Source organism: Ovis canadensis, chromosome 15 (assembly GCF_042477335.2).
Source record: "Ovis canadensis isolate MfBH-ARS-UI-01 breed Bighorn chromosome 15, ARS-UI_OviCan_v2, whole genome shotgun sequence".
NCBI classification, from domain to species: Eukaryota; Metazoa; Chordata; class Mammalia; order Artiodactyla; family Bovidae; genus Ovis; species Ovis canadensis.
Window position 1 is genome coordinate 84,197,945 of NC_091259.1, and position 13,662 is coordinate 84,211,606.

Consider the following 13,662-nt stretch of genomic DNA (forward strand, 5'->3'; position numbering starts at 1 on the left):
AGGGGTGGGAATGGGGGCCTGACCACCGGAGGCGGGAAGCTAGTGTGTCCTTGAGGGTCCGCTTCCAGACTCAAGAGGGGAGAGGCAGGTCACAAAGTGGCAGCCTTGGCAGTGAGAGGGGACCTCCCTTTACCAGTCCCATCCCGCCGAAAGGGGTCAGTGAGGTGCTGAGGCTGGGAGGCCAGCTTCCCCTTCAGGGATCGCGCGTCGTCTTTCTCTGGGGGAGGGGTGTTGGATTTCTTTTTCAGAACCAACGCCTAAGTCGCGCACCTGTATTCGCGCGTGCAGGTCCAATGCCTTGGCTTTCCTGAAAAATCAAAGGACAATAATTCCTTCCTCTTGGTCCCGCAGGCCCTGTGGGACTGGGGGAAAAAAAAAAGGTCCTCCGAAGCCAAGAGGAGGCTGCCGCGTCCCGGGTTGAGCCTCTCAGAAGGGCGGGACTGCATTTCCCAGCGGGCCCCGCGGCGCCGCCCACGCCCTCTTCCTTGGAGCGCACCGGGCGTAGGTGATAACGCGGCCGCGCCTTCCGGCCTCAAGCCGCCCGCTCCCCCCCCGCCGTCCCGAGTTGGTAGGCTCCGCCGCCGCGGCCGCCGGCTTCCCTGCACGGGCTGCTGGGCGCTTCCAAACAGCGAGCGGCGGGGGGGAGGAGGAAAGTGAGGTGAAGGGGACGGCGAGACAGTCTGAGAGCAGCTTATTCTGAGAAGTCGCTTCCAGGGTGAAGGTACCATCATCGAAATGGGCTCTATTACCGTGTCGAACTGAAATGTTAGCGCAACGCACACCCACAGCGTTCCCGTGGGTCCTCCCCTTGGCACGTACGCGCCCCATCGCGCTCCCACTCCCTCACGCCTAGGTGTGTGCGTAAACGCCCTTCTCCCGAGACCGGCTCCGCCCTTCGTCGCTCTGCTTGGTGCAGCCCCGTCCCCCCCCCACCGCCGGGGGTGAATGGTACGGCCCCGGCGCCCCTCAGCCTGCCCTGCCTTCACCTAGTCGGAGTGGTGCGCGCCCCCCTGGTGCAGACGCGGAACTGGCTCGCGCTCCCAGCGGCGCCCGGGTCGGGGAGCCACTGACGCCCGGCTTGCCCGGGGACGTCCAGCCGAGCCCGGCCGGTCCCCCTAGGCCCGGGAGGTAGGAAGGTCCGGACCACTGAGGGTCCTAGAAAGATGTTGGGAATTGGGTTCCTCTGGGGGAAACGGATCCTGAGAGGGAACAGGAGCTCCAGGGGGAGGGGGTCTCTAAGGAGGCCCCAAAGGCGTGTGAGAGGGTATGGGGGTCTCGAGAGGCAGAGCAGGGGTCGGTAAGGAATGGGGGCGGTGGGGCTGGAGGTGGGGGCGTCCGGGATGCTGAGGGGGTTCGGGCTGCGAACCTGGGCGCAGCTCGCGGCTGCAGGGCTGGGTTCCTACGGGGCGGGCTGGCGGCCTTGGTTCCGGGGCGGGGGCGGGGGGAGAACTGTCCAGCAGGTGAGGGGGCGGCCAGAGCTGTCCAGCCCGGGGACCCGAGCCGTGCTAAGCACATGGCGAGCGTGTGTGTGTGTGTGTTTCTGTGCGCGTGTGTATATGTGTGTGCCCGCACGCGCGCGGCTTATTTTTGGTTAGATTTTGAAGAACATTTGGTTCTTAAAATTATCATTATTTTTAATTCGGTGTTTGAAAATTGGCTTGTTGGTGAGTGGAGACGCCGTTGTTCAGTCTTTCCTGCAACAGCTTCCCTGCTCGTCCTCGTGCACCTCTAAATTCGTCCTCCTGTTCCTGTCCTCCCCTCTTCCCCATCCCTGCCTAGTGCCTGCCTCCTTGCTCTTATTCTTCCCCAAGCTGGACCAGTCTGTGCTGATGCGCTTGCAAGGTCACTGCCTGGGGAGGAGGGGGAGGGGAGAGAGCCTCCTGTCGTTGCTCACGTCAGCGAAGATGTCATATCGCTCTCTGGTTCCTGTGGTTTTACTATTAACATCCTGCCCCAAACGGGGGACACATCCAAGGAGCTGGTCCGTGTGACCATTTGTAAGCTGAAAAGACACAGATAATTTAAAGGTCTGTGGATGCAGTGGATGGTAACTGTGTAGAACTTCAGCAGGTAGGTTTGGAGCTTGATGCCTTTGGAATATAGGGGCTAATGATGGGTTCTACGTTTTGTAAATGTGGTTGAGGCTAAAGGCTGAGTGGGTGGATGTGAAGACAGAATGTTGAGTTATAGGTCATGTTAGAGGATGTAGAATCTTTGTGAGGAGGGGAGAAGAGAGAGAATAGTTAGGAAAGCCTTGGTTATCTCTGCAATCTGAATAACTGAAGGCGGTGGCTGTTGATGAGATATGAGCCGAGGCTAAAAATCCATCCTATTGCTAGTGACCAGAATGGTCACGAAGTCTCTGGGTCCTTTTGGCTTTGGAGGGAGATGAACACTGTAGAGCACGATAATGATTTCAGTTTTATCAAGTGATTCTCAGTTCAGAGGGGGCTGGGATCCCACCAAGGATAGGGGTCCGATGCCTAGTATATCAGTAGAAGATACTCCAGGTGAGATCTTTGAGTTTTTTTGGTTGTAAAGGGCTCCTGGTTTTCAGTGTAAACATAGATTATTTCAAGGCTCAGCCTTGAGCTCTGGTCCTGCAAGTTCTGTTTTATTTTAAGGTGCTTTGGCTCTCACTAGGCATTTTCCACGTGATTCTTTTTTTGGGGGGGAGCAGACATTTTTATTGAAGTGTGGTTGGAAGTACACTGTTACGTTGGTTTCAGATGTACAACAGTGATCTGACATTTAAATACAGCATAAAATGACCACCGCAAACACACAGTTGTTTAGAGAATGAGTTATGCTTTTACCCGTCTTCCCATTTCATTCCTGTGTCTCCCTCCCCTTCTCATTCTGCTTGGGAGGAGCTCTGTTAACAGTGCCCTACATTCTGCAGCATGCTCATGCTTCCATAGCAGTGGGGAGACCCACAGGGCTCTTGCGGCGCTAGTGATGCCTAGAAATGAGTATACGGTATGCTTGGGAACTTGGTTTTGGTTGTATAGAGGGGAGATAATCTCTTAACAAAATCCGGAAATAGGACCACATGCAAACTAAAGGCACACGAGGGAGAAGATAACCTGATAATCAGTAGATGCTGTCAGTGGAAGAGGCGTCTCTAGATTCAAGGAGAATGAATTGTTATGGGCACTGGGCAGCTCCGGGGTAGCAGCTGCTAGCACTGTGCGGTCACCAAGCCGGGGAGGGGTGGCAGCTCTGCTATAAATAGTGCTGGAGCCAGAGTTGCTATGGAGACAAAACCGAATCCTATTACCTGCAGGCCCTCTATGGGGAGCAAGGGAAAGGAGGGAGAAGTATTTTGAGGATTTGAGAGGTGCTGTAAATAGTTTTTAAAAATTGGTAAGTAAGAGAGAAAAACGATATAACTTCTCATCTGGATCAGGTAGAGCCTTAAGCCTGCAGGGAGTGTTTGCATTGTACCTGCAGCAGCAAAGAAGGGAGTGGTGTGTAAGAGTGTGTGTAGTGCAGTGGGGTTCTGTGTGTGCAGTGAACAAGATCCTAGTGTGGCCATGTGTGGAGCACAGAGGTGCAGTGCTGGAAGCGCTGAAAGGGGCCTTGGCGTGGAGTGAAACATTTTATTTAGGGAAGTATATGGAAATGGACCAGGAAATAAGTTGCAGTTAAGACATGGAGTGAGTGCGTGCTCAGTTGCTCAGTCATGTCTGAGTCTGCGACCCCAAGGACAGTAGCCCACCAGCCTCCTCTGTCCATGGGATTCTCCAGGCAAGAATGCTGGAGTGGACTGCCATTTCCTTCTCCAGGGAAGACATGGAAGCTTTTCCTAATTTTTGGACTGTGGTTTAGAAATTTCCCTGAGCACCTCTCCCTCTCCTCACAGAAATCCTGTTGTTTCTGCCTTTAGATTCTTTATCTCTAAGATCCAGAAGGACAGGGCCTCATCCAAGTGTATTGTATTACTGACTCAAATCCTGGAACCACAGTAGAGGCGGAAGCCTATGATTCAGCACCAAGGGCAGAGCTAGTATCTGTAGCCACTCGGCCCCTTTCTTGCTTAAAGAGGGAAGAAAAATGGTATGGAGGCAGCAGCCGGGGCAGAGAGAGTCCTTGTTTGAGATCACATGGAGGTAGAGTAGCCATCTGTTGTTGTTGTCTGAATGCAATTAAGTATAATCTATAGGGTAGTTTCACATCAAGCTGAATGCAGAATGTTGGAACAGAATAATTAGGTTTCCACCTAGAGCTGGGAGTGCAGATTAGTTCTGATTAGAGAGTCTGGTTTGATCCTGATGCACCCTGAAGCAGTCCTGAAAGTGGCTTAATTTTTGTTATTATGATAATTGAGTCCGGATTGGACTGACCAGGCCTGTTTTTCAGAAAGAGCCCCAGGAGTGAGGCTGGAAACGACCTGGTTTGTAGGGATGGGGAGGTGAGCCATTATTTATCCTACTTCTTGACATGTGACTCTGTGAGCTCATAAGCCCGGACAGAGCTCTACACTGGGAAAAGTGTCATGTTCTCCTATCTTTAGTAGTAAAATGGAAGATCTTCTGACCTGGGTTGACGTGGAGAGGGATGAGTCCCTTAGGTGAAGCAGTGGATCTTATCAGTACTTTTTTTCCTATTAGACTTGGCTTTTCAGATAACATCAGAATTCGTCCTGTGAACCTTGACTCCATGCCTGGTGCCTTGAAGTTTCTCTGAGATGAACTGATGAATTGGAGCCATGGTGCAGAAGAAGAAGTCCTGTCCTCGGTTACTTGACTACCTGGTGATCGTAGGGGCCAGGTAACCAGGAAGTGACTGATTTTGTCTAGTCATCTGGGTAGCCACAAAATCTGTAAGGAATCCCGTTCCCTACTTCCAGGTTGCTTTGCATATCTCATTCTTCTGTTATTTGACCCTGAGGGGAACTTTGCTGCCAGTTGGAAAAACAGAACAGGCGGATTGAGGCTACTGGCCTGGAGGAAGAGAAAGAGCAAACCTCTGCTCCTAAATAGCATCTTTGTGATTTTGAGCAAATATACTGTTATCTACCTCAGCTTCCTTATTTTGTGAAAAAGGAAAAGTATGTTGTGCTCCTTTTCTGTCTGCCTATGCTCTTTGGGGAATTCATTAGCTAATACACCTTGAAAGATGCTAGTCATCTTATAGTGTTGGCGATAATCTTACTGTCGCCATTTGCCTTTCATTTCAGGGTAGGCATCTTCATGGCAGCACAGACCTCAACGTGGCATGCTTTCCCAGGTCCTGCAGCTAGGTTACTTTATCCAAAAGAGCATTTATTTCTCCACTGTAGCTAAATTATTATTTTTTTTTTTCTTTACTGTGGTTAAAACCCAAAAGAGCATGCCATCCCTTCAGGCTGCTGACCTTGTCTGTATGTTCTCCAGGCACCCGAGCAGTGACAGTGTGGCCCAGACTCCGGAACTGCTACGGCGGTACCCGCTAGAGGACCACGCGGAGTTTCCCCTGCCCCCGGATGTCGTGTTCTTCTGCCAGCCAGAGGGCTGCCTAAGCGTGCGGCAGCGGCGCATGACCCTGCGGGACGACACCTCTTTTGTCTTCACCCTCACCGACAAGGACACTGGCGTCACCCGTTATGGCATCTGCGTCAACTTCTACCGCTCCTTCCAAAAGCGTGTGCCTAAGGAAAAAGGGGAGGCCGGGCCAGGGTCCCGGGGGAAGGAAGGGCCCCGAGCCCCCTGCGTCTCCGAGGAGGTGGGCCCTAAGACCTCAGAGAGCAGCCCGTCCCTGCAGCCACCCAGTGCCGACTCCACCCCGGACGTGAGCCAGTCTCCGCGGGCCAGACGCAGGGCCAAGGCAGGGACCCGGTCCCGCAACAGCACGCTGACATCCCTGTGTGTGCTCAGCCACTACCCCTTCTTCTCCACCTTCCGCGAATGTCTGTACACCCTCAAGCGTCTGGTGGACTGCTGCAGCGAGCGCCTGCTGGGCAAGAAACTGGGCCTCCCTCGAGGCATACAGAGGTATGGTTCACTGCCGCTGCTTGGAACAGGGTAGGTGTCTGGAGTTGAGATGTAGTTGGCTGGTGAGGGACGTAGGGATTTCCCTCTAAAGCCTGAGGTCCCTCAGACCTCCTTAAACGCTTAATGTTAATCCATGGAAGCGAAAGACTGCTGCAGAGTTAGACCTCCTTCCGTGATCGTGCTTGGAGTGATGCTGAGGAGTTGGGTGTTTCAGGATGGGCAGGACATGAAGTCCTTGCTGTGTGTACATTCTTGTGCTTGTCATCACCCTTGTGTGCCCCCTGTGGCCCTGGCTGAGCCCATAGAGAAGTCTTCTCCAGTCGCCATCATCAGACTCTCTGTGGCTGCGCTGGGCTGCCGGGAGGCGTCTGCTCCCGCTGCTTACATGTCTGCTCCTCAGGGACACCATGTGGCGCATCTTCACCGGATCGTTGTTAGTGGAGGAGAAGTCGAGCGCCCTGCTGCACGACCTCCGGGAGATTGAGGCCTGGATCTACCGCTTGCTGCGCTCCCCAGTACCTGTCTCGGGGCAGAAACGAGTGGACATCGAGGTCCTGCCCCAGGAGCTCCAGCAGGCTCTGACCTTTGCTCTCCCAGACCCCTCTCGATTCACCCTAGTGGACTTCCCGCTGCACCTTCCCCTGGAGCTTCTGGGTGTGGACGCCTGTCTACAGGTGCTCACCTGCATCCTGTTAGAACACAAGGTGAGAGGGCAGCGTTCCAAGCTGTTCTAGGGGAAGGGCTTCGAAGCAGAGGCTAGACCATCACAGATGAGGATTACGGACCACATCTTTTTCATCACTTTTCTCCAAGAGATAACGTGATCCGAAGTATACAGTAGGTTCCCAGTGGGTGAGGGTTGAATTACGGTACCAGCATCACGTGGGTTAGGGGGCCCAGCGGTAAAGAATCTGCCTGCCAGTGAAGGAGCCGTGGATTCGATCCCTGGGTCGGGAAGATCCCCTGGAGGAGGAGATGGCAGCTCACTCCAGTATTCTGGCCTGGGAAATCCCATGGACAGAGGATCCTTGGCGGGCTACAGTCCATAGGGTTGCAATGAGTTTGACATGACTGAGTGACTTTGAGCATCATGTGGGATATATTCAGAGAGCTTGGCACTCAGCTGAATTATCCTCAACTGTACCAGCCTAATTCTCTGGAAATCTCAGTAACTCTGTGCTGATGAGTGACCCTGGGATTTGGGGAGTAAGAGCTAAGAAGGTAAAGGAATGATTCCAGGGAGGATTTGGGCAGTGCTTACACTGGGAGGCGACAGGCAGGGCAGGGTGTCGGGCAGTGATAAGTGTGGAAACTAAGGTCCCAGGGCCGTGGCCTTGGTGAAAAGAAATTAAATTGTAGTGTCAGAGGCTCTTTCAACTTCAGCCTTACTGATTCTGTTGAGCAATCCCTCTGGTACGGTTTGCGGCAGGTCGTGCTCCAGTCCCGAGACTACAACGCACTCTCCATGTCTGTGATGGCCTTTGTGGCGATGCTGTACCCCTTGGAGTATATGTTTCCTGTTATCCCACTGCTGCCCACCTGCATGGCGTCAGCAGAGCAGGTGAGTCTCAAGGCGCCTTCTGGCTTTGCCACCTCTCTTCTGACACTGCCCAGGTGAAGGCTCCATGCCCAAAGAAGTTGTAAATCAGTCCTGGTCCTGAATTCCTTGTCATAACTTATTTGTCCACAAAATCTGAACTGATCTGGTGGGAAAACCTAGGCTATTTAGGCTTTTTTTTTTTAAACTTCTTTTTTTGTATTGGGGTATAGCTGATTAACAGTGTTATGATGATTTCAGGTGAACAGCGAAGGGACTCAGCCATACATATACATGGATCCACTATTTATAGTTTTTATTTATCGCAGTTAATGTCAGGGATTATATGCTACTGGCTACCTCACTGCAAGTAGTACATAATATGTATAATACATACTATTACTTCTCTAAAATCTGAAGCATTCTGAACTTTGGAACACATCTGCCTTCAAGGAGGGATTGTGGACCTGTGTTTTCCTCCCTCGGAAAAATCTTGACCTGATAAGTGATCACAGTAGATTTTGGTTTTGTTCCTTGTCTTTTGCACAGCTGCTATTGGCTCCAACACCATACATCATCGGGGTCCCTGCCAGCTTCTTCCTCTACAAACTGGACTTCAAAATGCCTGATGACGTGTGGCTGGTAGATCTGGACAGCAACAGGGTGAGGTCCTTGTCTCAGGCTCCGTGGGGCCTAGAATAGGAATGTGTTCTGTTTTTCTAGATTACTGTCAGGAAGGTCCTAAATTTGTGGGTGATTGCTACTGTGAAACTCACTGAAACAACTTTTCTTTAAAAAAATGCTGCTTTTACTTTATTGTCTTGATAGGCTCTTGGTTAGGACCCAGAGAATTATAAGATTTCGTTTTTCTGGAGTTAAGTGTTTCCCCGCATCTTCCAAGAGCAGCAGAGCAGTTACGGTTGCAGAATTATTTCCTACGGCGTAGGTCATCTACTGGTTTTCTGGGAGTGTAGTTTCTACTAAGAAACTGCACTTCAGCACAGATTTTTAAAAAGTATATTATTAACATTCTGTGATGTGAATACATTCCAGCTTCGGTAGATAGCCGTTATACGTCTTTGCCATAAAACTTTAGAGAGTAAAAATAGAAGTACAAAGAACGAAACAAAAGACGTGATCCTGGTACTGCCCTGGTGGTCCAGTGGCTAAGAGCCCATGCTCCCTATGCAGGGGGCCCAGGTTCGATCCCTGGTCGGGGAACTAGAGCTAAGAGTTTGCGTGCTGCAACTAAAAGATCCTGCACGTTGCAACTGAAGAACACACATGCCTTCACGAGGCTGGGCGGTCCCCAGCACCCCAGCCAAGACCTGGCGCAGTCCCATGAGCCTGTTGGCCAGGGAGAGTCACCAAGAGCATTTAGGTATATTGTTTCCTTTCAGGTGTGTATATCTGTCATATACATGCATATATCTGTATATTTATATACATGCGTGTATAACGTGTGTGTTCGCACGTATATAATAGTATTGTATATATGTAAGGAGCTTCTCTGGTAGTTCAGATGGTAAAGAATCCGCCTGCCAAGCTGGAGATGCAGGTTTGATCCCTGGGTCAGGAAGATCCCCTGGAGAAGTAAATGGCAACCCATTCCAGTATTCTTGCTTGAAAAATCCCATGGACCGAGGAGCCTGGCGGGCTTCAGTCCATGGGGTCGCAAGAGTCAGACATGACTTCGTGACCAAAAACAACAACGTTGTGTATCTAATTTCCTGTTCTTGTTCCTTACCCTTACGTGAGAGAAACTCTGGAGCAACTAATTCTAAGGTCGCACCTTTGCTCTTTCTCTGGTGCAGGTGATTGCCCCCACCAACGCAGAAGTGCTGCCTGTCCTGCCAGAACCGGAATCGTTAGAGTTGAAGAAGCATTTGAAGCAGGTGGGTGAAGAGGGGAGCAAACGAGTAGGTCTCCTTAGCCGTGGGCGGGCTCCAGAAAAGCGGGGTATCTCATTTTGGGGTGGTGGGGTGAATCTCAGAAGAAGAGCCACTTAGATTCCTTTCCATCCATGGTGTGCACCCCTCCCACCACCCTCTAGTGCATAAAACCACCCTTCACTTTCTGCTGTTTGTCATAGCTGCCCTTCTTAATGGCCTCGGAATATTCTCTGTCTCCTAAGGAGGGAGTCAGCAGTTTGGACAGTCTGGCTCCTTTCATGTTTTTCTCTTGAATTGATCTCTGGTCCCTACAGAATCATTTCTTCAAAAATTCCTTCCTTTGAGTAAACCCCATAAACGCATTTTCAATGATTGATTTTCTTCTTCCTCTGCATGCTGAACACAGTACCTGAAGGTAAACCGTGATGAGACCCTGGCCCCCAGCCCTGCCCTATGTCTTGTGTAGGACCTCCAGTAGATAGCTCTGTGTTTCTTTTTAGGAACTCCTCACTTGGAGAGTCTTCAGAAATCTCTCTCTGTGTTGTCTCAGTTACTTAGCAATACCTCTAGGTAAAATCTGTTTGGATTTACATGAGTTATTTTGTGTCATCCCTCTTGCTTTTTCTCACTTGGCTCCATCACTGCTGATACAATATGATATCTTGTTACAGCTGAGTCTGGTGAGGATAGCAAGTTCAGAAGATTCTCTAGCTGTCTTCCTTTGCTGTGTTTTCATTATCGATGATTGTTTTAGTATGACTAATGAGATGGAGAAGTACAGTCAGAATTGTGCTTTACGCGTTCATAGGAGCTAAGATCTCTGGGCTCACAGACCCTGTATTCTGACCCTTGTCACTCAAAGCGAGGTCCCTGGACCAGCGGCATTAGTATCACCTGGGCTTGTTAAACATGCAGAATCATCTCAGACACACTGAATCAGAATCCGCGTGCCGTCACATCCCCAGGTGATTCCTATGCTTAATGACATTGAAGAAACTGCTGCAACTGCCCTGGTGGCCCGGTGGTTAAGAATCTGTCTGCCAGCGTAGGGGACATGGGTTCGGTCCCGGGTTGGGGAAGATTCCACGTGCAGCTTCTGAAGCCCATGTGCCCTGGAGCCCACCCTGTAACTGGAGAAGCCCAGCCGTGAGAAGCCTCCTCAGCACAGCTAGAGAGAGCCTGCACACAGCGACCAAGACCCAGTGCAGCCCTCAAGTAGACTGATTAAAAAAAAACAAACACTGCTGGTTTAGGCCAGTGGTTTTCAAACTGGCCCATGGAGCCCCTGAGGGTTGATTTAGATCGGGACCACTGAGCATATGAGGCTCTGGGTTCTGTATATGCTTCAGAGAAGCTTTACTTTTATAGGTTTCAACTGTTGACGTTCCCACCTAGATCTCAATTGAAAAACAAGATTTCATAACTAAAACAAATTTGAAAACTATCACCTTGGACTTCAGGTGTGATCAAGTGGCTTTGATCAGATTGGCTTAAGCTGAAGATTGCGTAATTCAGATTATTTCCTAAAGGTTAAAGTCTCTGGATTCTTGTTTCAGAGAGGAAGGCTCTTTCCTAGGAATTGACGTTGGCTGGCCGCCCAGGACTCAGCCATCTGTGCGGGACTTCTTCTTGTTCCGCAGGCCCTCGCCAGCATGAGTCTCAACACCCAACCCATCCTCAATCTGGAGAAATTCCATGAGGGCCAGGAGATCCCCCTTCTCCTGGGAAGGCCTTCTAATGACCTGCAGTCCACACCTTCCACCGAGTTCAACCCGCTCATATACGGCAATGATGTGGATTCAGTGGATGTCGCAACCAGGTACAGGCAAGCCAACCAGACAGTCACAAGCTCTTAAATTGGGCCCTCCTCACTCAGTGACCTCAGGGCGAATTACTTCCATGAGCCCAGAGATTCTTTATTTATAAAATGTGTATAATACCTGGTTATATTTGCCACCTTAGTAAAAGCAGAGGAAATGGTTCATCATATTCCCAGGCCTTTTAGGCCTCGGGTGCGGACGGGGGTTGATGATTCTTCAAGACACCTCTCCCCCTGGCTATTGGAAGCTTGTAAAATGATGACGTCGGGAGGTGGTCCGAGGCCTCAGACCGTAGGGACCCTTGCTCTGCAGGGCGCGGCACTCGGGCCGTCTCACCACCCTCTTCTTCCCCAGAGTGGCCATGGTCCGTTTCTTCAACTCCCCCAACGTGCTGCGGGGCTTTCAGATGCACACGCGCACCCTACGTCTCTTCCCCCGGCCCGTGGTGGCTTTCCAAGCCGGCTCCTTTCTAGCCTCACGCCCCCGGCAGACTCCTTTCGCTGAGAAACTGGCCAGGACTCAGGCCGTGGAGTACTTTGGAGAATGGATCCTGAACCCCACCAACTACGCCTTCCAGCGGATTCACAACAGTGAGTCCCCGTCCCGCTGCCCACCTCCTGTTTTGTCCTCCTGATGGCTCTTCCCTGTGCTCTCTCATCTGCCAGTCTGCAGGCTGCCCCTGCCATTCTGATTTTGCTTGAGACTTTCTCCCACCTTTCTTTTACACTTTGCTTGCTTTTTCTCCCCCTGTTGCCCACTCGAGTCTCCTTTTGTTTTCCTCCATGGGTAGACATGTTCGATCCAGCTCTGATTGGCGACAAGCCCAAGTGGTACGCCCACCAGCTGCAGCCCATTCACTATCGAGTGTATGACAGCGGTTCCCAGCTGGCCGAGGCACTGAGCGTGCCGCCCGAGCGAGACTCTGACTCTGACCCAACTGATGACAGGTGAGCAGCAGGAGGGTTCTCAAAGGCTAGAAGGCTCTCACTAGCAAAGTGGCCAGATTTCGTAGGGTTTAGACATTGGTCTGCAAGGCCTTGTATCATACATAGTTCAGTTGATTTCGTGTTTGTTTCCTCATTCTCTATCTTGTTCCCTGATCTTGAGTTACAGGTGCTCCTCTGTTGGTTTCCTAATGTGGGTTGCCGATTCTTATCTCTGCCCCCTTTTTCCTGTTTTGTTTTTCTTGCTCTTCACTCTGCAGCGGGAGTGACAGCATGGATTATGACGACTCGAGCTCTTCTTACTCTTCCCTTGGTGACTTTGTCAGCGAGATGATGAAGTGCGACATCAACGGTGATACTCCTAGTAAGTATACTCGGAGAAACTAGCCGCTCCAGGTGGGGTTTGGGGTTCTGCGATGGCAGGTCTGCAGCTGCCATCTTTGAGGTTTTTTTTTCTTTTTTTTAAAGAAAACTTAATAAAAATTAATCTTGTAATTGGAGTATAGTTGATTTACAGCGATAGCGTCTACGGTACAGCACAGTGAGTCCGCCAGACATATCTTCCTTGGGTTTTGGCAGACGTGGACCCTCTGACACACGCGGCGCTGGGGGATGCCAGCGAGGTGGCGATTGATGAGCTACAGAACCAGAAGGAGGCAGAGGAACCCGGCCTGGATGGCGAGCACTCTCAGGAAAACCCGCCGCTGCGCTCTAGCTCCAGCACCACTGCCAGCAGTAGCCCCAGCACCGTCATCCACGGCGCCAGCTCTGTACGTGAGGGCTCGGAGGAGGGGATGCGTGATAACGGTGACTTGAGGTGTGGGGCCTCATCTCTGTTAGGAAAGCTGGGGTGAAACTGTCCACTCAGTTTGCTGCTTTCTCCACATTGCCCCCAGCCTCCTCTCCATAGATCCTGTAGTTTAGAGCCTATGAAATACAGTCTGAGCCCCGAAGGAGGACCCGCAGCCCTGTTCAGGGGTGAGCTGAGATTTTCCCCCTTGTGTACTTTGTGCAGAGAGAACAGGGGTGTCACGGAGATGCTTCTCACACACGCCTCAGGCTCAGAATCTACCAGGCCTGGCTCGGCCCTGCCCAGCTGAGAAAGACAGGAAGGCACCCCAGGCGCCGGGTGACCCCTTTGTATTTAATATGTCCCCAGGAACCTGTCAACTCAACAGAGGTGGACGATAAGGCGGCAGGAGGCGTCCCCAAGTCCCTCCCCACCATGCCTCCTGGCGTGGGCAAGTGCAGCGTAGACAGACGTCAGCCAGAAACGGGAGAAGGTTCAGTGCGCCGGCAAGCCTCTGACAGTCCGTGCCTCCAGCCCCAGTATGGCGTTCCCCCTGAGGAGGACGATGAGCAGGGTGAAAGTTACACCCCCCGACTCAGCCAGCATGCCAGTGGCCATCGGTGAGAGCCTGCGGGTGCCCCTAGAGGGGTGACGGAAGGACCTCACCCCGTGGGCCCTGGGGCGAGGGTGGGCCAGAAAGTCTG

At 51.7% G+C, this 13,662-nt stretch overlaps 1 protein-coding gene across 44 annotated transcripts in view; it reads left to right on the forward strand.

Moving 5' to 3' along the window:
* The first annotated feature begins 539 nt into the window (after window positions 1–539).
* MADD (MAP kinase activating death domain) overlaps window positions 540–13,662 on the forward strand; it is a 40,585-nt gene continuing 27,462 nt past the window's right edge. For 27 of the 44 annotated variants that reach the window (XR_011249274.1, XR_011249284.1, XR_011249285.1 and 24 more), the window contains exons 1-12: window positions 4,628–4,773; window positions 5,379–5,975; window positions 6,376–6,679; window positions 7,405–7,536; window positions 8,062–8,175; window positions 9,327–9,407; window positions 11,045–11,223; window positions 11,579–11,814; window positions 12,015–12,171; window positions 12,429–12,532; window positions 12,748–12,938; window positions 13,328–13,578. Coding sequence is in view for 27 of the 44 variants with exons in the window: in XM_069554102.1 (XP_069410203.1) it covers window positions 4,712–4,773; window positions 5,379–5,975; window positions 6,376–6,679; window positions 7,405–7,536; window positions 8,062–8,175; window positions 9,327–9,407; window positions 11,045–11,223; window positions 11,579–11,814; window positions 12,015–12,171; window positions 12,429–12,532; window positions 12,748–12,938; window positions 13,328–13,578 (2,408 nt within the window). In the remaining 17 variants the exon portion in view is untranslated. Of the gene's footprint in view, window positions 722–4,613; window positions 4,774–5,378; window positions 5,976–6,375; window positions 6,680–7,404; window positions 7,537–8,061; window positions 8,176–9,326; window positions 9,408–11,044; window positions 11,224–11,578; window positions 11,815–12,014; window positions 12,172–12,428; window positions 12,533–12,747; window positions 12,939–13,327; window positions 13,579–13,662 lie in introns of those variants that run through there. The other 17 variants (XR_011249277.1, XR_011249282.1, XR_011249280.1 and 14 more) reach the window with 1 other exon arrangement.